The 21,725-nt window shown below is 54.6% G+C and overlaps 1 protein-coding gene across 8 annotated transcripts in view; it reads right to left on the reverse strand.

Moving 5' to 3' along the window:
• Positions 1–105: 105 nt before the first annotated feature.
• The window catches only part of Grin1 (glutamate ionotropic receptor NMDA type subunit 1), a 25,828-nt gene continuing 4,208 nt past the window's right edge, over positions 106–21,725 (reverse strand). The window contains exons 3-21 of one of the 8 annotated variants that reach the window (XM_050155031.1): positions 20,769–20,945; positions 18,579–18,641; positions 17,676–17,776; positions 12,952–13,073; positions 12,707–12,881; positions 11,034–11,178; positions 10,853–10,936; positions 6,861–7,002; positions 6,653–6,780; positions 6,222–6,386; positions 6,028–6,146; positions 5,789–5,901; positions 5,566–5,714; positions 5,257–5,414; positions 4,928–5,089; positions 4,175–4,284; positions 3,937–4,082; positions 2,556–2,666; positions 106–248 (exon numbers count right to left, since the gene is read on the reverse strand). In XM_050155031.1, the coding sequence (XP_050010988.1) occupies positions 180–248; positions 2,556–2,666; positions 3,937–4,082; positions 4,175–4,284; positions 4,928–5,089; positions 5,257–5,414; positions 5,566–5,714; positions 5,789–5,901; positions 6,028–6,146; positions 6,222–6,386; positions 6,653–6,780; positions 6,861–7,002; positions 10,853–10,936; positions 11,034–11,178; positions 12,707–12,881; positions 12,952–13,073; positions 17,676–17,776; positions 18,579–18,641; positions 20,769–20,945 (2,439 nt within the window). In that variant the 3' untranslated portion in view covers positions 106–179. Of the gene's footprint in view, positions 249–495; positions 613–2,555; positions 2,667–3,936; positions 4,083–4,174; positions 4,285–4,927; positions 5,090–5,256; positions 5,415–5,565; positions 5,715–5,788; positions 5,902–6,027; positions 6,147–6,221; positions 6,387–6,652; positions 6,781–6,860; positions 7,003–10,852; positions 10,937–11,033; positions 11,179–12,706; positions 12,882–12,951; positions 13,074–17,675; positions 17,777–18,578; positions 18,642–20,768; positions 20,946–21,725 lie in introns of those variants that run through there. The other 7 variants (XM_050155029.1, XM_050155032.1, XM_050155035.1 and 4 more) reach the window with 7 other exon arrangements.

Here is a 21,725-nt window from a genome sequence, read left to right on the forward strand (position 1 = left end):
CGCTCTGGTCCGCACCTTGGTCCTGCAGGGGCTGCCTGCCAGGCAGCAGGGCAGGCGGACGGGAGGCCCAGGGTGGGCAGTCTCTGGGGCGGGTGGGCTTCCCTCAGGCCTTCCCGAGCAGCAGGACTCATCAGTGTCCTTGGCCGGGCTAACTGGGCAGGTGGGCGCCTCCGGGGGCCTCACACCACGGTGCTGACCGAGGGATCTGAGAGGTTGAGCGGGCCCGTGATATCAGTGGGATGGTACTGCTGTAAAATAGAAATACACAGACAAGGCGGCCCGTTAGCTCCGACGTCGGGGGCACGCGCGGGGCCGGGACAGGGTGGACCGGCCAGCCGGCCGACCGGCGGGCAGGCGGGCACGGCCTGGGGGAGGCTGGGGGTGCTCCTCCCCCGACCCCGTCGTGCTCCGGGGTTCTGCGTGGGCCAGGCCGCTGTCCCGTGCGTCTGTCTGTCTGTCTGCGGGGGAGGGGCAGAGGAGGGCGGGCGGGGCGTCTCAGCTCTCCCTATGACGGGAACACAGCTGCAGCTGGCCCTCCTCCCTCTCAATAGCGCGTCGCGGCAGCACTGTGTCTTTTTGGTTTTGCAAAGCGCCGCGTCCACCCCCGGTGCTCTATAAATAAGAACCAACAATCAATACCTGCTGGCCCTGCCGGCCACCAGGGATCCCAGCCCTGAGCGCCCAGTGCTGCCCTGGCCCGGACCGGCCACAGGACAGGGGCAAAGGATCTCAGCAGCTGGACCGACCCCACCCCACCCAAAGGAGCCCCCACCCAAGCCTCCCTCTGAACAGCACCCAGCCCCAGAGACAGGGTGCGAGCTGGGTTGCCCTCCCCCACCCAGCCCACAGTGGCAATGCCCAGAGGTCAACCCTGCAGGGTGGGGCCAGCTTCAGATGGCCCGGAAGAACGGGTCCCTGGTGCCCAGGGAGGCTCAGGTAAAGACTGAACTGAGAACAAGTGCCCAGAAAGGAACCGTGTAGATTTCTGAGCTTTACCTGGCCAGTTCCAGATGGGGCCCCAAGACTGAATGACACCCTCTGAAAATGGCCTGCCGCCTGCAGGAATTTTGTACTCTTCCCACTTTGGCCACTTGGCCCCAAAAGTACAGATAATCCTCTCTGTCGGATTTTCCCTTTCCCACACAAGTTTCCACCCACAGCGCCCTCAGCCCTGCTCTCCCTCCCCAGCAGCCCCTTGTGGGGATCCTGGCTCAATCTTGTAGCATAGGCCGTGCCCACTTTCCCTGGTCTGGGAGACCCTGGAGACTGTCTTTGCACCAGCTCCTGGAGCCTCACGGTGGTGCAGCCCACAGACCCTTCGGCTTCACCCACTCTTTCTGTACCAGGGCCCTCAGAGAACTGAGCAGCCAGGCCTCATAGGTCTCTCTGGAGCACTCGAGTAGTCTGAGCCTGGCACTTCCATTGCTCTGCACCAAATCCTGTCTGTGTGCCTTTCTTCCTGAGCATAGGGCTCTACCACAAACCCAGATTCCTCATGGGACACAAGCCCCTTGTGGGTGACACTGGCTAGAGGGGCTGCTTCTTGGCTAGGACCAGGGTGACTAGCAAAATGGGGATCCTTTGGAGGAATTTCTTTTGAGTATGCATTTCTGGTTTGGTGGTGTACTGCCCAAGGCAGGGGACAGGGTTTTGAAGGCAGACGGTATGGTTCTGACAATGGCCTCGTGGCAGTGCTTGGGGGTCTGAGCTGAAACACTGGTCTTAGTCTCCCCTTCCTGGGCCTCCCTCTGAGTGTTGCCCTGTGTGCTCAGGCCAGGGTTTTCAGGGACACCCTGTCTATGCTCAGATCACCTGGGCACTGCTGCCACACCTCCATCAGGGACCTGTTCAACTTGGCCCCACCCCACTGCCCACCTGACGGTCTCCCTGTGACCGAGGGTCAATGCCAATGCAAGGCCCCAGCCGTCCACCCAGATGGACCCAGGCCCAGCCCCCAGCCCCCGGCCCACACAGAGACCACATGGAAGATGCAACACGCATGGCTCTGGTGAGACAGGTGAGACAGGTGTCTGGGGGGCGGGGCCAGCGGCCAGACAGACGGACGGGATGGGACATCACAGCTACACCCTCCAGAGCTGTTGCAGAGCAAGAACGAGGTGTCAAGCCCCTTGTGGAGGCAAGAGAAACAGGGATGAAACAGACGTGGCGTGGTATCCTGGCAGGGACGACCTGGGACAGGGCTACTCTAGTTCCCAGGGTCTGGGTAGCCCAGAGAGATGGTGAGGCTGACTGACCAACAACATGACACGGCTTCCAGATGGTGTGTGGGTCATGGCGTGGGGAGGGAGGTGGGCAGACTAACGTGGAGACACATGGGGAAGCTGAGGACCAGTGAGGGCTTGAGGAGAGTTCCGGAGAGTTCTAAAGGACGGCACCCTTGTATGGGTGGAGGGTGGGTAAAGGACCGATTCGAGGCATCGGCAAGGATGGCCAGGGTTGGAGGCGGGGACAGGGGTGGGATGGTGAGGGTGAGGGAGACAGACATGGGGCAAGGGAGGAGTCAGAGACGCGGGACTGGGGTGCTTCCCCCTTACCGTGTCTTTGGAGGACCTACGTCTCTTGAAGCTGGAGGCCAGGGTGGAGGTGATAGCCCTAAATGTGGCTTTCTTTTTAGGGTCGGGCTCTGCTCTACCACTCTTTCTATCCTAAAATGAATATGTATAAGTGATTAGACGGCTAAGGGTGGCGGCCACACCTGCCCTTGCCTGCTCCTTGGGGGCAGCTGCCAGGCCCGGCCGGCCACTCAGGCCCTGAATCCTGCCTGCCTCACTGTGCTGGACAGACCGACCAACAGCCAGACTTTTGAGAGTGGCCTCTTCTGCCCGGGGTTGGGCCTGTCCTTGCTTGGGCTGGGGCTGGGCTTGGAGTCCTGCTGGCACTTTTCCTAGAATGTTCGCCTGGCTCCCTGGCTCCTGGGTGGCCCTGGCTTAGAGGCATCCTGAGGAGGAGGAGCCCCTGAGGACAGGAAGAGCTTCCTCTCGGGGGCCACACCAGCCCCTTTGTTCAGAGGCTGCTGACCCCAAAAGGCACACACCAGGAAGGGGCCAAGGACCCAAGGAGGTGTCCAGTTGGAATTGGAGTGATAGACAGAGGCAGATCCGGGGGCACTGGCCTGGAGTCTGATGGCCAGCATGGCCCTGGACAGCTGTGGCCAGGTCCCCAGGGGACCTGTAGGGCCAAAAGCAAGAACGGGTGGATGAGAGATGTGGGGGCTCCAAGAGCCCTGTCCCCCCCCACAGCCCTCACTGTAATGTCAATGTCAGCTCAGGACACAGCTCCAGCAAGACACCCAGAGAAAGAGAAGAGACAAGTGAATAGGAACCTGGCCGTTGGCCGCTAGTCTTCAGGCTTGCGTGAACCTCACTGCCCACCCTGTCCCTTTCCCTGGTGGCTTCTGACCATCCCACATGCAGCCTCGTCCCTGCCAGCCACAAATCCACACGGATGTGGCCTGAGGCACCAGGTGAGGCAGAGCAGCCCCTTTTAGATTGGAGTCACAGAGCTGGACACGGAAAGAAAAGGGGTCTCCGGAAGGGGTGTCAAAGGAGCTGGGATGTAGCAGGCCATATGCATCTCAGATCACGTACTACACACAGGCGGGCCCTTGTCTTACCCTGCCTGATTGCCTTCCTATGGATTGGGTGCCAGTAGGTGACTCTGGAAACAGAGGGGCCAGGCAGAAGCTTGGAGTTCATGGCCTCCCTTGGCCCAGCTTGGCAGTGGGTGGCCACCTGCAGGCAGCTCCTGCCTGTGCTGCCCCTGTGTCTTGGGAACACTCACCACTGCCCCTGGCCATGGCTCTTAGCACCAGTCCTGCCCATGAGCCAGAGCCAGTGCCACGGCCTGTAGGGATAGAGTAGGGCCGTGGCCTGGCGGGGCCCTGGACGCCAGGCCTCGGAGGGTGGCCTGTCCTACCTGCAGGTTCTTCCTCCACACGTTCACTGCTGCAAAAGCCAGCTGCATCTGCTTCCTACGCGCATCCTTGTGTCTTTTGTAGGCGATCTCGATGAAGATCAGGAAGATCCCAGCCACGATGCCTCCAGCCACCAGCATAAAGACCCCTGTGTGAAGTATCCAGTGCCTCATCTGACTGCCCGGAGGCTGTAGCCCCCAGACAATCCCTCCCGGCATCAAGGCAGCACGGAGGGCCCACCTGCCATGTTCTCAAAAGTGAGAGTCGCAGGAGCATTGCTGCGGGAGTCACATTCCTGATACCGAACCCATGTCTTATCCAGATCTTCCATGAAGCCATTCTCATGGGACCTGAGTAGGGAAGGGGAGAGGGAAGGCAGGGCTGGAAGCAGGGGTGGGACTGGGAATGGGCAGGGCTCACAGGGGAGGCAGTACCATGGGACCAACTTTTCAGCCCAAGTAGGGCTTTGGTCTGTTTGTTTGCTTGTTTGTTTGTTTTGAGACAAGGTTTCTCTGTAGCTTTGGTGGCTGTCCTGGAACTAGCTCTTTGTTTGTTTGTTTGTTTGTTTGTTTGTTTGTTTGTTTGTTTTTCGAGATAGGGTTTCTCTGTGGTTTTGGAGCCTGTCCTGGAACTAGCTCTTGTAGACCAGGCTGGTCTCGAACTCACAGAGATCCGCCTGCCTCTGCCTCCCAAGTGCTGGGATTAAAGGCATGAGACACCACCACTCAGCTGCCAAGTGGGGCTTTGGGAGTTAGGAAGCTTGTAGCCTTTGCTGGGCTGGGAGTAGGAAGGTTCTCTTATGGGGCTGATGCCTGGTTTGGGTGGAGTTTCCTTTACGGCAGATGATGTCAGTGTCTGGTGAACAGGCGCTAGCCTGGGGTAGAGAGGTTTGGTGTTTTGCGACTGGGGCAGTAGAGACAAGGTCCAACCTTGTGGGGAGGCTCTTAAAGCCAAGAGAAGGGAAGAGAGGGCCCCAGCACAGGGCAGACTCACTTGAGTATGGACAGGGAAACATTCTGCTTCCAGGGGCTGTCCTTGCGCATGCCGATGCCGAAGCCTGAGCGGAAGAACAGCTCACCCGTAGTCACCAGGTCACATTTCTGTGACGCCTCGAACTCCAGCACCGCTGAGTCCCAGATGAAGGCATGGAGCTTGCTGCGGGCAGAGGTGGAGTCAAAGGAGCCCCGCGTAGCCTGGTCACCCCACCCTGCTCATACTTCAGTCCAGACACCCTCCACTGTGTTTCCTGAGTGAGCCTGTCCCCCTTGCTCGACCCTTTACCGTCCCACCCAGCCAAGGCGGCCTTTTGTGTGCTCGCTCACTTGTCCCGCACAGCCTGGATGGCCTCGGCTGCGCTCTCGTAGTTGTGTTTCTCCATGTGCCGATACATGGTACTCAGCTCCACCTGCCTCCGGAAGTAGATGTCCACGGAACTCTGCTTCACAGTCGCATAGATGAACTTGTCCGAGGGGTTTCTGAGCTGCAAGGACAGAGGCCTCAGCTCACGGCTGCCCCCTAGGCTCCACCAGGAGCAGACACTTCCTCTCAACCTCTTTTTCACACACACACACACACACACACACACACACACACACACACACACACACTGCCCTACAGCTCTGGGGCCTCACCCTGGGGTCATTGATGCCTGTGATACGCTCCTCAGGCCGATCCAGCACCAGGAAGGCTGCCAGGTTGGCAGTATAGGAAGCCACGATGATCATGGCAAAACCAGCCCACACCATGCCTAGGATCCGTGCAGAGAAGCTCCGGGGAGCACCTGTGGGCAGAGACTTAGGTCAGTTCCCCGGAAAGCAGGGGATGCAGCCAGGAAGGACCCTGGATTCGTCTCACCTTCCCCGATGCCAGAGTTAAGCAGGACACCCCAGGAGAACCACATGGCGGAGGACAGGGTCAGCGCATCTTCCTCTTCCTCCTCACTGTTCACCTTGAACCGGCCAAATGGACTGCAGAGTGCAAAGGGGAGGTGGGAGAGAGAGCGGGAGAGAGGACAGGAGAGGCAGCTCTGCCCAGCCCTGCCAGTTCTGCCCACCCTCTAGACTGAAGGGTCCAGCTCCCTCCACGGCGCTCACCTGAAGCGGTCCAGCAGATAGAGCATTACGGCCACCACGTGCACCGACAGCCCCACTAGCAACCACAGCGTGCTCTGGAAGGGCTGCATGAACGAGTCCAGCGTGCTCCGGGGAATCTCCTGCAGGTGAACAGGGAATCAGCATTGCCTGGGCCCTCCATGCCCCTACTCCATCCCCACTTGAGCCCTGCCTACCTTCTTGACCAGAATGGTCAGGCCCTGGTACTTGAAGGGCTTGGAGAACTCTATGTACTGAGCACGCTCATTGTTGATGGTCAGAGGTGCCACAATCATGTCTGCTTGACCACTGAGCAGCTCTCCCATCATCCCATTCCACTCCTTTTTGTTGCTGTTGTTTACCTGCGAAGCGACAGAGCCAGTGGGGCTGCAGACAGGGTGGGTATGGTTCTCCGAACGAACAAGCATTCCTAGATTTTAGTCCTAGCACACGGAGGTGGGGGGCACATCTCCTGTTCCGTATCTAGCTCATCTCTAAAGCCCAGCCCCAGCCCCTCCGAACAAGGCTCTACCCACCCCCAAAGACTTTCCAATGAATCCATCTCAGCTCACAGGATCCTCCCACTAGCCCCTTCCTCCAGGCTCCGCCCCTGCCATCCACTCCATACCCGCTCCTGTGTGCCAAACTTGCCATCTGCCACCAGGTGGACCTCGTAGGTAAAGTTCATGGTCCGTGCCAACTTGATGAGCAGGTCAATGCAGAAGCCATAGCAGCACTGAGGCACCGTGTGGCGTGCTGTGGGCAGTTAGAGAATAGTATCAGCGGGCTCCCGATTTCACTGCCCAGTACCCTGCCACACTCTGCCCGGCACTCACGGCTGCCTGGCGAGGTGTCATTGGGCCCTGTGCAGATCACCTTCTTGACTGGGTCACCGTTAACCGTGAATTCTTCCTTGCATGTCCCATCACTCAGTGTGGGTTTGACGTACACAAAGGGCTCTTGGTGGATTGTCACTATCTGGGAGAAAGACAAGAACCAGCCTGGGCCACCTGCCCTTGGTTGTCCCCAGGGCTGGCGGCTTCTGGGCACACAGCAACCCCTCGTCTCCATCTTCCGGTGCTCTGAGAAATACACACCCGGGCCCTGTCCCACTGGTTTTCAGAGGTCAGTCCACATCCTTCTGACGTGGTTAGCATCGGTTCTGCCCTCGGGGTATGGACACAGGTCTGGGGAGGTGCTGAAGTGGGGTACAGACTTCCCCAGCCATCGGCCCTGGCTCGTCAAAGTGCCTCCTGCAATGCTGTCCTCTTCTTGTAGCCCATTTCCTCCAATCCCAGTTCAGACATCACTCTGTCGCAGTATGACTGTGTAGTATTTACTGTGTGGACAGGGAACGATCTCTGACCAATCACAGAGGAGAAACTCTGCGTCCTTGCCAGAGCCACCCTGGCCTCCACTGGCAGGAAGCCTTCAGTCTTTGACCCTTGTCCTTTTATTTTTTATTTATTTGTTTATTTTGGTTTTTCGAGACAGGGTTTCTCTGTGGCTTTGGAGCCTGTCCAGGCTGGTCTCGAACTCATAGAGATCCACCTGCCTCTGCCTACCCAGTGCTAGGATTAAAGGTGTGCACCACCGCCACCCAGCTTTATTTTTTTACTTTTAAAATTTATTTTATTCAATGTACACTGGTGTGAGGATGCTGGATCCCCTGGAAGTGGACTTACAGACAGTTGTGAACTGCCATGTGGGTGCTGGGAATTGAACCCCGGGTCCTCCCCTGGATCACCACTCCAGCCCTACTCTTGTCTTTTTAAAAATTCCTTTCCAAGGGCTGGAGAGAAGGCTCAGCAGTTAAGCGCACTGACAGCTCTTACAGAGGTCCTGAGTTCAATTCCCAGCAACCACATGGTGGCTCACAATCATCTGTAATAAGATCTGGTGCCCTCTTCTGGCCTGCAGGCATACATGCAGACAGAATACTGAGAATATTGTAAAAAAAAATTCCTTTCCAAGGTATGTCTACATGTATGTTTGTGTTCCTGTGTGCTCATGCATGTGTGCAACTGCACACGGAAGCCAGAGGCCAATGTCAGGTGTCTTTCTCTGTAGCTGTCTATTTTTATTATGTAAGCATTTTTATTTTATTTTATGTGTGTGCCTGAGTATATGTATGTGTATCACATACATGTAAGAGCCCACCTACAGAAATCAGAAGGAGGCATCAGCAGCCCTGGAACTGGAGTCTCAGGTGGTTGTGAGCTGCCATATGGGTGCTGGGACTTGAACCCAGGTCCTCTGGAGGAGCAATGAGTGTTCTTAACCTCTAAGAGGCTATCTTTCTGGCCCCTATTTTATTTTAAAGATTTGTTTATTTGTATTTTATGTGTATGGGTGTTTTGCTGGCAGATATGTCCGTGCTCCAGGTGCATACAGTGCCCACGCAGGCCAGAAAGAACACTGGCTCCCCTGGAACTGCAGTTACAGTTGCTGTGAGCTGCAGTGTGGGTGCTGGGACTTGAACCCGGTCCTCTGGAAGAGCAATCAGTGCTCTTAACCACTTAGCCATCTCTCCAGCTCCGTTATTATTATTATTATTATTATTATGACATGATGAAGGTTATTCTTCAATAACCCTGGAGCACAGTAATTGGTTAGGCTGGTCACTCAGCAAGCTCTGGAGACTGTCTCTGCCCACTCACTATATCAACAACAACAACATGGTTAACAAGGAGTACAGTATGCAGCCACACCCAGACTTTTATATGGATGCAGAAATCCAAATTCATGCTGCTCATTGGGCTATTTGCCAATCCCCATTTTTTTTTTGAGAAAGGGTCTTACTACGTAGCTCAAGCTGATGTGGAATCCCTATGAAGACCATGGTGGCCTTGAACTCACAGAGATCCACCTGACCCTGACTTTTAATACTAGAATTAAAGGCATGTCCTACCAACTCCAGATTTTTTTAAAGACAGGGCTGCATACAGTCCAGATGGCCTCTTGCTATGTAGCTGAGGACAACCTTAACCCCAGATTCTCTTTCATCTACCTCCAGAGTGCTGGGTTTAAAGGCAAGCTCCACCACGCTTGGTTAATGCTCCTCTCCCAGGGCTGCCTCTTCAGCACACACTTTGGCTTTGGCCCTCTTCCCTCCCCTTCCCCTAGGAGCCACAGTCTGGAGGATGGGGACAGGCACAAGTCTGAGGTACTGGAACAGAACACAGCTGGCTGCTGAGGGCCTCGATGGGATGTGGAGAACAGAGGGGTAGGCAGACCAAGGACAGGATGGCAAAGCTGGCTGTGGTGACAGGCAGTGGAGGAGGAACACTCAGCTGGGAGTCTTGAGAAGGGGACAGGACCATATTCCTTTTTCTATACAAGAATAGGTGCTAGTGCTGCCAAAAACTTGACGAGGGGGTGTGACAAACGGCTCAGCAGTTAAGAGGACCTGCAGTTACAGATGACTCAATTCTGTTCTTACCACCCACAGAGCGGCTCACAACCATCCATTCCTATTACGGGGATTCTGCGTTTTCTTCTGCCCTGGGAGCACCAGACATACACATGGTGCACATGTATGCATATATACGACATACACATATATGTGCATATGTATACTATATACATATATGTGTATGTATATATAAACACTATATACACATATATGTATGTATGTATACTATATTCAGGAAAACACTTATACACATAAAATAAAATGTAACAAATCAGTGACTCCAGAAACATGGCTAATAGCCATCTGCACCTTGATGGGTCCCCTTGGTTAGTGATGTTTGTTATTTGTTTTGTTTTGTTTCTAATTTTCGAATTTTGTATAGCCTTGGCTGTCCTGGAACTATCTGCGTAGACCAAGCTGGCCTGAACTCACAGAGATCCACCTGCCTCTGCCTCCGGAGTGCTGGGATTAAGGACGTGTGCCACTCCCCAGTGCTTTCAGACTTGACAACATCAGGTGCCTGAGCTGCAAACAGATAGGACACTGGCTTTGTGAGTGACATGCTGACTCATCCCAGGAGGAATGGAGGCGGGCGCTCGCCAGGTGAGACCGCGGCCCCAGATATTTGATGGCACTGAGAGAAGGGTGGCTGGGCACATGGCACTTCAGATCCTGTCCTTGGAGCTCTATGGTATCAGAGCTGGGTGTGCTGTGTCTCAACATGAAGAGGAACTCAGAATAGTTCTTAGGCAGAGGGAATGGATGAACCCAGGGAATGTGTGAATCAGGCTGGGAAGAGGTTATGAAGGAGGAAGCCAGATCAAGAAGGGGGTTCCTGGGATCCCAGGGAGAAAGGGGACACCAAAGAGCATCAATTCTAAGCTGAACTCTGCCCTGCGGCCCAGAGTACCCACCCACTGTCTGCCCCCACTAATCAGTTCTTCCTCAGACTTAGCTGGAGCTGGGGCAGGATAAAGTGCTAGAGAGAGCCTGTTGGGCAGAAACTGCTGCTTCTCAGGCCGGGCGGTGGTGGCGGTGGCGCACGCCTTTAATCCTAGCACTTGACTTGGGAGGCAGAAGCAGGCAGATCTCTGTGAGTTCGTGGCCAGCCTGGTCTACAAGAGCTAGTTCCAGGACAGGCTCCAAAGCTACAGAGAAACCCTGTCAACCCTGTCTCGAGAAAAAAAAAAAAAGAAAGAAAAAAAGAAAAAGAAACCTCTGCTTCTCCTTCCCCCTGCCTAGACCCCTGCCTCCTCTGCCGCCGCTGCCACATGTGCCAGAACCAGCTGCTAGCAAACTCATCTCCACGCCCTTTATTTGTGTGCTGTGCCCACACCCCCTTTCCTCCTGGCCTGAAGGAGTAATGAAGTGTTGGCGATGGGAAGGTTGGAATATTTCAACGGGGTCCCCCACCTTTAATCTCGTGGACATCTGGTACCCTCGAGGCTTCTCTGTCTCTCCCCCGGGCCAGATGATCTTCCTGTCATTTGGGATGACCTGGGGGTGGGAGTATGAGATAGAGGGTGGCCACGCAGGGGTCTCGGCCCCAGGACCCTAAGGCCCCAGCCCCCACCCCCTCATGACCCCCACCTACATGGGTGCCGTTGTAGATGCCCACTTGCACCAGCTTTCGGTTCTGCAGGTTCATGATGCTATAGTTGGCAAACTTTCGGTCCCCATCCTCATTGAATTCCACACGGCCAGTCACTCCATCCGCGTACTTGGAAGACATCAGTACCCTGGGAAGAGAGCGGGGCTTCGACTTAACCACAGCAGCTGCTCTTCTTTCCTTCTGAGCAGCCCAAGCTCCCGCCCCTTCCACCCCGGTTTTAAGGTAGGAGAGATTAGCAGATGGTTGCTCCTCACACTGAGCAGACACCGTGGTGCGTGCCTCCCGGCACCAGATGGACAGCACAGCTCCAGCTCCTGAGTGGGTCTTGGATGCCGACCCCATGACAAGGGCTTCTCTGAATGAGGACTATGACTGTCAGAGCCACCATCCTGGTTTTACAGGGGAGGCAGAAGCCCAGAGAGCCTCAGGCCCACTCGCCATCAAATGGTGGAAATAGAATGAACCACCTCCTCATCTTAGCCACTGGGGGGCTTTCCTGGCTGTATGTTTGCTCACTGGACCATATCAGTGAGGTTGTGTGCATGCAACCCAAATGTAGGGGTCACCCCTGTGAGTGTGCTTGTGGCACACCATGTCATGTTCCTCTTTGGGTTCCTGTGTGCATTCATTGGTCTGTGTGCATGTATGTGCAGCCTGTGACCGCACGGATGGCATGGGAACATGTGGTGGCGCTGTGGACATTGGCTCTGGGGTTAAGTTCTGCAGCCATTCCCTTGGTCAACCTTAAATCTCTCATTGTCAATGGATGCCTGCTCTGAATTTCTGGGTCCGTAGAGGGTCCCAAGCCCCGCCTGCAGCAAGGGCTTTCTTCTAGGGCACCAGGCACTGTGGGAGTTAGGTAAAACCTGCAGTGTGGGGTGGAGAAGCGGAGGCAGTCACAGCTTCAGTGACAGCAGAGGTAAGGGCGCTTGTGGTGGGAAAAGGGATGGTTATTATGGTGAAGACAGGATGCGGTACTAGGAATGTGGACAGTCACCTCCATAGGGGACTAACCATAGCATGTCCTAGATAAGACCGCTGCAAGTCAGGCATGGCGGTACACTCAGGAGGCAGAGGCAGGTGGATCTATGTGAGACCGAGGCCAGCCTGTCTACAGAGCAAGTTCCAAGACAATAGGGATACACAGAGAAGCCCTGTCTTGAAAAACAAAACAAAAGTCTGGCTGGACCACTCCTGGAAGAGTGAACCATGGCTAAAGAACGCCCCTTCTGCCTGGGCAGTAGTGGCACAAAGCTTTAGTCCCAGAACTCGGGTGGCGGAGGCAGATGGATATCTCAGTTTCGAGGCCAGCCTGGTCTACAGAGTGAGATCCAGAACAATCAGGACTAGACAGAAAAATCCTGCCTCAAAAAACAAAATAAAACAAAACAAAAATCCAAAACCACCCTCCCCAAAAAGAAAGGAAAGAAGGAAGGAAGGGACAGAGGGAGGGAGGAAGGAAGAGAAGGGAAAGAAGGAAGGAGGGGAGGAAGGAAGGAAGGAAGGAAGGAAGGAAGGAAGGAAGGAAGGAAGGAAGGAAGGAAGGAAGGAAGGAAGGAAGGAAGAGAGAGAGAGAGAACCAAAAACCAAAACCCCAGCCCTTCCCACCTCCTAAGGGATGACTCCTCCCACCTACTGAGAGCAACCCCGCCCACCTCTTGAACAGTGGTCCTGTCTTCCAGATGTTGGTGTTGCCCACGCAACCCCGCGGCGGGTCGGTGATGTTCTCCTTCTCTAGCAGCTCGTGGACTGCCTGCGCTACCACGCCCACGGCGTCGCTGATATGGGCCGACTCGTTCTTGCCGTTAATGAGCTGCAGTCCGATGATGCCTGCGCGATTCCGTAGCTTAGAGACTGGACAGATCATCAGCCCCAAGCGACCCCACAGTCCAGCACTCACCGTCTGGGGCGTAACGCAGGGCGTTCCCCGAGATCTCGCGCTCCCCCACCAGCCACACGTACCCAGAGCCCGTCATGTTCAGCATCGCGGCTGCGCGGTACACGGTGGCAGCGTCGTCCTCGCTGTGGGGCAGACCCGGGTGACGAGCCAGGACTCCAGCTCTCCCTACTCCCGGCCACAGCCTCTCCCACTCACATGCTCCGGGGGGAGCGTGCCTGCGCCCACCACCCTTCCTGCTGTTAGGCCCAGAGGTCTGCATAGGCGGTGAGGCTGGACCCAGGGCCTTTTCAGTCTTCAGCTGCTAGCCCCCTCTGCCTTTAGGAGGCAGGAATAGGGTACAAGATGACTTTCTGAACTCGGATAAGACAGTGGTAAATGGCAGAGTAGGGTCTGTGCCTAGGCAGTCCACTCCAGAACCTGTGAAGCGGTGAACTCTTGGCAAGCCATGGGTCTGATGGACCTCCGTGCTCAAAGGTGTGGAATGACAAGGTGAGGGCTCTGGGCTGAGGAGATGCCAGTAGAATCCCATGCCCTAGTTGCTGAGCTGAGCATCCCGACCCCTCTCACAGTAGGTATGTTCCCTGACCTCCAAGGTCAGGGCCACCAGGACAAGCCTTGCCTTGTGGGGACATATGGTCCTTAGAGTTTGAGGTGTTCACATAGGTAATTCCTGTGGACAGTGAGACAGGGGTCCTAGTCCCCTGAGGCTGGGTCTCCCTGGTCATAGCAAAGACTCTGAGGTCTTCCAGGGCTCCAGTAGCCACTAAGGGTCCTCTCCTCAACCTGCATCTCTCAGACTGACAATCAAGGCCCAGCTATGACTGGCATTTTGCTTCGCCTGTGCATGTTTAGTAGGTGCAGTGAAGCCAAGTGGATTACCTGACATTTGGTTATTTTTCTTTTAAAAGTTTTTATTTTAAATTTATTTTATGCGTGTGAGTGTTACGTCCATGCATTTATGTGCACCAGACAAGTGCCTGGTGCTTGTGGCGGTCAGAAGATGGTGTCAGGTCCCCCGGAATTGGAGCTTTGAATGGTTGTGAGTCACTGGGGGTGCTCAGAACTGAACCTGGGTCCTCTGCAAGACCCAGATGAGGCCATCTCTCCAGTCCTTGTTGGGTTAGGTGTATACCAGCTGATCTATGCCCAAGATAAGCCACACTTCCTTAAAATCCTGCCTCCAACTTTTTCAATGATTTTAACCAAAAGAAAAGCTCTAAACGATGGTACTGTTGATGAATATAAGCAACATTAAAAACAACGAGGCAGTACCTCAGCAAGAATATATGTCAGAGCCAAAGTGGTGGCATATGCCTTTACTCCCGCCACGGGGAGGTAGAGGCAGGCAGATCTCCACAAGCACAAGGCCAGCCTGGTCTACATAGCAAGAACAATAGAACATAGAGAGACCCTGTCTCAAATCAAAACCCAAAAGAATATACGACCATGCTGCAGTGCACTGAACACGGAAGAGGTCACCCAGCGCCACACATGTCAAGGAGGGTGTCTGATGTCAGCTACACCCACCAAATCAGACAGAGAGCCCCATCTCCCCAACACATCACAGACCTACTGAGCAATGTCACTCGATGGGATTCCAACCAATGCAATGCTTGTGGACAAAAGGTCTGATCAACCCATCAAACCTCATCAGACCATTTTACGGGACATAGTGATGCCAACAAAGGCAGCAGGAGGAAAATAAAAATGAGGAGTTTGGGGAATGAATTTTGTGTACCCGACAGACAGTCGACCCGATTAAAAAGGTCAGTTTAACAAGGTCTGCAAAACTCTTAGCCTCTCTCGTGCAGAAGGAGCCGGAACGTGATGAGCGCTGGGTAGCTGCTCATCAGTGGCACCTCACTCACCAGTGTGCACAAGCTTGCGATTCCACAGGTTCTTTAGGGTTTAAAAACCAGTGTGAACTGTGGCTCGAACTCAGTGTGTGGGGGACAAGTGGTGAGGTATGAGCGGCATGAATATGGTGTGTGCCAGTGTGGGCGTGTTTGTATGTGAATGCTGTGTGCTCAGTGTGCCAATGGGTGGTGTTCACACAGCTCATATTCATGTTAGTACCTCTGCCTACCATGACCCTTCTGCTGCTGCCTTCTTTGCTAGAGCCGTGTCTGGCAAGTCTGTCTTTAACCCTTAGGTATTCAACATGGAGAGGCTTTCTCACCCTATGTCCAAAGACCCTTCAGTTGTCGTGGGTGGTCGTGGAATTACTGGCCTTGAAGAGGTGAGTGTTTGCTGCTGGGGCCTGGAGTGGTGGGATTCTATGAAGGGTGGTCCTCTGCCTTGTGCCCTGTTCATCTTCATTATAATGCATAAGCCAAGCAGGACTACTTGCTTGAAAGACCCTGATAGTCTAGTGGGTCTGTTTTAATAGAACAGCTTCCTTAAGTAGCCTTGACCTGAAGAAAGCCTTCTTGCCTGCCTGCTGTGTGTACTCATTTGCCCACCATCCTGAACAATGAACATTCTTTTATCCAACTTGAGCAAATCTCCCTCAAGTCCTACGATGAGAACTAGAAACAATCAGAAAATAGGAGGTGTGGTGGGCCTTTTCCTGAGCAGAGCTTTCTTTGGGTATCCTGGGCTGGGCTTGCCTTCCAAGGGATATATTTCCTTCCTGGCTCCTTTTTTGGGACATATTTTTTTCTCTCTCTCTCCCACTCCCTTTCTCCCTCTGATAGGGTCTCATGAGGCTGAAACAGGCTTTGAACTTGCCAAGTAGCTGAGAATGATCTTGAACTTTGATCCTCCTGCCTCCCGAGTGCCGGAATTACAGGTGTGCACCGCCACACCTGTCTTTATTCAGTGCTGAAGATTGGGGCTAGGACATCATGGTTCATGCTAGCTAAGTGCTCTATCAACTGATAGGGATGCCCCATATGGATGTATTCTTAATCCATTCCTTTTTTCTTTCTTTCTTTCCTTTTCTTTTTTGTTTTGTTTTTCAAGACAGGGTTTCTCTGTAGCTTTGAAGCCTGTTCTGGAGCTAGCTCTTGTACACCATGCTGGCCTCAAACTCACTGAGATCTGTCTGCCTCTGCCTTCCAAGTGCTGGGATTAAAGGTGTGTGCCACCACCACCCAGCCCCCCCTCTCTTTCTTTTAGTTGCTATTTTGTTTTTTGAGACAGGGCTTCTCTATAGCTTTGGAGGTTGTCCTGGAACTCGCTCTGTAGATCAGCCTGCCCTCAAACTCACAGAGATCCACCTGCCTCTGCCTCCCGAGTGCTGGGGTTTAAGGCGTGCACCACCAAGGCCCTGCTCTTTTATTCATTCTTTAGAAGCCCTGTACCATCCCTCACCCCAAAGTATACAGTTAGAATCAATGGTTCTCGACTTATGGGTTGTGACCCCCTTTGGGGGGATTGCATATCAGACATACTGCATATTTACATTACAAATCATAACAGTAGCAAAATCACAGTTATGAAGTAGCAACTAAATAATTTTCTGGTTGGGGGTCAGCGCAGCATGAAAAACTGAATTAAAGGGTCGCAGCATAAGGAAGGTTGAGCATCACTGAGCTAGACTGAATAGTAAAGGCAATGAACCAGGACTCTGCCGTGTGTCTTTGCACTGTTAAGTGTCTGCCACAGTGTGTGTGTGTGTGCACGCGCGTGTGTGTCTGTGTGTGTGCACGCGCGTATGTAGTGGGACAGTTGGCACCTGCTTGCTGATGCTCCTAGAGGAGTTGGCCACACCAACATGTGACAGCTACCACCCTCAGAGCGGGGCAGCTAGTGCCAGCCCAGCCATCTGAGTGAAGAAATCGTCTATCCTCCAGGCTGAGTCCTGGCTGCCACACCCCACAATCTGTGGAAGCTAGTGGTGTGTACCAGGTTTTGTGCACAGAGAGAGGTTGCTGACCGGATCTACAGATAGACATCTATCCTGTGTCTGAACACAGCTGGTCCTGTTCCTCTCGTGTCACCATGGCAGCAGGATTTAGGGAATTTTCCTCCGAGCTGGATGACATGTTTTTTTCCTCCAGTCTGTCAGAGCAGAGCTGGGCAGACTAGGGACTAGGTCCACCTCAACCTCCCTATTGTCAACGGGGCCGCCACTCTCCCCTTCCCATCCTTCCTTTCCCTGGGTCTTAGGCGCCAGTCTCTCCCTTTACAGGAAACACTAGTTGGTTACGAGTAGGGGGTTTTATTGTGCACCGTCACAGTAGTGAGATACGGTGGGAGACGGCCCTTCCAGGACCAGCCTGATTTTCTCCATCAGTGCTTTTGGACCTCAGGCACACCCTCACCTGTACACCTGCACATCGTTCTGTGGGGCACCTTCCCTATCCTCAGCCCTCAGGATGTTTACATAACTGCATCTCCCGACTTCCGAGCATTGTACCTCTAACCCTCAAAGCTCAACTTAGGGCAATGGTTCTATGTGACTGTGAAAGATAAGAATCCAGGGAGGGATGGAGGATGGGAGTTGCCTAGGCTACCGGGTGAGTAGGAGGATGGTGGGGTGGGGTTGGGCTCTCCTTGGTGAAGTTTTAGTTTTCTTTCTTTCTTTCTTTCTTTCTTTCTTTCTTTCTTTCTTTCTTTCTTTCTTTCCTTCCTTCCTTCCTTCCTTCCTTCCTTTCTTCCTTTCTTTTCTTTCAAATTGAAGCTCATTTTGCCCAATGGTGCCCCCAACTCAGGCCACATGTTGGACCTATGCCCCAGGCGGAATCCCAGTGACGTGATGAGGAACCGAGCCTACTCACCTCGCAGATAGGATGATGACCCTGGCTTCCAGTTCCCGGGCCTCCATCAGCAGAGCCGTCACGTTCTTGGTTCCCGGGTCGAACTGCAGCACCTTCTCGGCCTGTGGTGTGAGAGGGAGCATTAGCAGGTAGCCGGGAAAGGAAACATTGTGCCTCAGTGGCAAGAGTGGGGCCAAAGCTGCTAGGAACCCCGAGGCAGCTGAGCTAGAGCTGCTGTGGCCTGTCCTTGCCACCTGCACTGTGCGCCTGCCTCCTGCCTCCTTGCTGGCCTGGCCTTGCTGCCTGTCCTTTCCTTCAGCCTGCTCGATGTCCTGGCCTCACGCTCTGCTCTTCTCGCTTAATGCTTGCTCCAGGTCTCTCTTTCCATCTCACTCCTGTCCTCATTTTTTTGCACTGAGCATGCAAGCTGAAGTGGACCGAGACTCAGAACGAGACGTGCAGCGGACAGGAAATAGAAAAGTTTTGGAATGCAACTGGGAACAGAGACGGGGCTGATTTTTCCAAAACCTTGGGAGTTCTCAGCTCAGACCTGATTCCTCTTGCTCCTAGAGGAGCAGCCCAGACTCTGAAGTGACCAGGTGGGCAGGCTCCCTCCCGGGGTTCCACTAGGAAACCCTGGCGGACCTGGAGATTCGCATGCACTTCCCAGAGCAGCGCCTCCTTGTGGCCGTGCTTGTCTTAAGGATGCAGGCCAGGGTCACGGCGGGTGGGTCAAGGGCACCCACACCGCCCACCCCTGCCCTCTCCTGCTTGCTTGCTACCTGCCTCACCACCTGTCTCTCCTCACTGCTCAGGCCTGCGGCTCGGCTCGGCGCGGTGGGGCCAGATAGCACCCAGTGGCTGAGGCACCGCAGGCCGGGACTCGCTAGTCGGTGGGTGGCGTGCACGTCCATGCATATATACCTTGGGTCCGCGCTTGTTGTCATAGGACAGTTGGTCGAGGTTTTCATAGTTCCTTTTTTTACTCTGATGAATAATGTGCACAGAGAAAATATGCAGACACAGAAGAAGATTATAAACGGTTGAAAATGACGGCGCTAAAGCAATCACACCACCTCCTCGGCACGTCTGCAGACGGGCACGTACCTGGAGCTCGCAAACACCGAGACCCGGGTGGGGGCTGGGGGCTGGAGTGGAGCTGAGCATGGAGGGGACAGAGGGGCAGGGGCCACGGAGGCTCCCTGCCATGGAGCTAAACTCGTGGAAATCGTCACTTTCGGGAGAGAGGGCAACCCTGTCCACACCACCCTTAAGGGGGACCCGCCTGCCACCCCCACCCCTGTCATGCACCTGCTGTGTGGCCCCAGCAGTACCCACCCACCCCCACCCGCATCAGTCCTGAGTGAAAGAGGAGCAGCTTGCGGGGGCCCTGTCCCCATGACCCTCCCACCCCCTCCCGCTTATTCTCCCCACTGCTCTCTGGAGACTAGCTGTTATGCTCATACCCAGATGCCCACATTTGTGTCTGAGACTGGGTGTGACTGGCTGTGCACATGTACGCCTGTATGCCTGCGGGGGTGACACGCCACTGTCACCCTCATAGAAGGTAAATCTATGGCAGACTGTGGTGGAAGGTCAGTGTAGTCTAAGTATATGTGCTCGGACATGTGTGTGTGTGCATGTGTGTGCATGCGTGCCTGTAAGCTTGTAGTTACAAGTCAAGAAGAGCACACAGAGGAAGCCCTTCTATGTGATCCCCTTGGGCAGCGCAGAGGCATATGGAGATAAGTGAGGCCTGTCTTCCTAAAAGGTGTCGCACGCCACTAAAACATCCAAGAACTGACTGGCAGTGTGTCTATGTGCTTTCGAGTGTGTGAGCAGGTGGTTGGGTGTGCAGGGATAAGGCTGGTGAGCATGCGAGCGTGTTGGTGGTAGTCTGTGTGGCTACAACACATGCGGCAGAAGTATGAAGGAACCTGCCATATGCTGATAATGGGACTCTCTCTTCAGAGAGGTGGAGCCCTTGGTGCCAGTAACCAGCTCTCCCTCCCAGACTCTATGGACTGCAGTAAAGGGTTTACCCTGGGTGTGTCTCTAGCCTCGATGCCTCCCCCACCCCCGGCCCATGCCCTTACTCCCTCCTATGGCACCTTGGGTGCGGGGGACAATGGTTGGTGCTAAGTATGATGAGGCCAGCTATGATTTTGCAGGCAGAACATGCTCCCACCCATCACCCTCCCCCCTCTGCCTTTTGGGGCCCCTCCCCAGCCTGGGCCTCCTCCTCCTCTCTGCTACCTGAGAAGCACCACCTGATTCTTGGTGCTCTAGGTCCTGGGACTGAGGTAGGGTCAGGGGCCAAATCCCTATTAGGGTGCTGGTGGGGAAGGGCATAGGGGTCACTTTGACCCCACCCCCACCCCAAATCCTGGCTCTGGTCTCTGGTTGTTCACAGATTGGAGGGGCCAGGTTGAGATGGGAGTGTATATGTGTCTTGGGATCAGTGTCTACATAGTCCCTTGAGGGATACAGAGCTCAGCTCCGAAGTGGGAGGGAGATGGAGAGGGGAGGGGCACAGAGTAAGCCTGAAAGGATAGTATGAGGTGGGGGTGGGGTTGTAGAGAAACGGGGCTTCAATTAGGGCCACAGGCAGCCACAAGGCAGCCGGCTTTCAGAAAGATAAGGCCTCTGTGAGCATATGGATTGTATACCAGTAGATACAGGATTCCAGTGCTCTGGGAGGTGTGTGGGGGGGGGGGGGGGGTTGGGGTGGATCGCACTCTGTAGAGGGTGTTTCTGAGAGGTGGGTGGGACTTAGTACCTGTTGGAGAGGGGCGGAGCGGTTCTTGAGTTATGAGTCTGATTGGGGCCTGAGCTGGGCTTAGGGAGGCCTGAACTAGAGGGAGTGGGGCGGGACAGGGGTGTTTGCAGAGCTCCAGGTGATCCAGCCCTCGCGCAGCAGGGACTGACACGAAGGAGATTTCGACTAATGGCAAAAGCGAGTGAAATGAGCCGAGGACAGGCCGGGGCGGGCGCCGCCAGACGCGGTGGTGCTGAGCATGCAGGATGGAGAGAGAGTGTTCACAAGGAGCCACAGACATGGCATGGCCCGCCTGCTCCTGCTCAACAAGGACCTCTCCAGGGTGAGGGCCTCACCTTGGACTCGCGCTCCTCCAGCAATGTCTCCAGGCGCTTCTGCGCCGCCCGGCCCTCGTGGTCGTCGCTGACCAGCAGGATGATGTGATTCCAGTTGTACACGCGCATCATCTCAAACCAGACGCTGGACTGGTGGGAGTAGGGCGGCACCGTCCGTAGGAAGCTCAGGTGGATGCTCTGTGCGGGGGACAGGGAGGCTGAGGCCCGGCCAGGCGAAGTAGGCTTTTCCCTCTCCCACTGATGGGACCACTTCCTCCCATCTACCCTTCCCCTGCCTGTGGCATCTACTGTGAGAGCGGAGGTTTAGCATTTTCCCAGTAGCACCCTGTCAGGGATGAAGCATGACTGTTCCTAGGGTGACTGCCACCTTCCCACCAGCACCTCTCTAAAAAGGCTGACTGTAGAAGCTTCTCCAGCCTCAATGGGCCTCCCATGGTTCTCTCTCCCTTTTCCATAACTGTATTTTGGACTGAGGTACAACTCAGTGGTAGAGCATTTGCCTAGTTCAAACAAGGCTTTGGGTTCTATCCAAGGCACTGGTAAGAAAATAGCAACTACATTTACTAGTGAGTCTTCTTTCTCGGGGTCAAACATTGCTGCCTTTCTTCCCCAGAACCCAGAGGCTGTGGCTCACTGGTTGCTTTGCTGCTTAAAATACTCTAGCTGCAGCTGGGCAGTGGTGGGGGGCACAACTTTAATCCCAGCACTCGGGAGGCAGAGACAGGTGGATCTCTGTGAGTCTGAGGCCAGCCTGCTCTACAGAGGGAGTTCCAGGGTAGGCTCCAAAGCTACAAAGAAATCCTGTCTTGAAAGAAAGAAGGAGGGGAAAAAGGAGGAGGAGGAAGAGAAAGAAGAGGAAGAAGAGGAAGGAGGAGGAGGAGGAGGAGGAGGAGGAGGAAGAAGAAGAAGAAGAAGAAGAAGAAGAAGAAGAAGAAGAAGAAGAAGAAGAAGAAGAAG

This window comes from Alexandromys fortis, unplaced genomic scaffold, assembly GCF_014885135.2.
Source record: "Alexandromys fortis isolate MF-2015 unplaced genomic scaffold, M_Fortis_MF-2015_v1.1 scaffold_72, whole genome shotgun sequence".
In the NCBI taxonomy this organism is placed as follows: domain Eukaryota; kingdom Metazoa; phylum Chordata; class Mammalia; order Rodentia; family Cricetidae; genus Alexandromys; species Alexandromys fortis.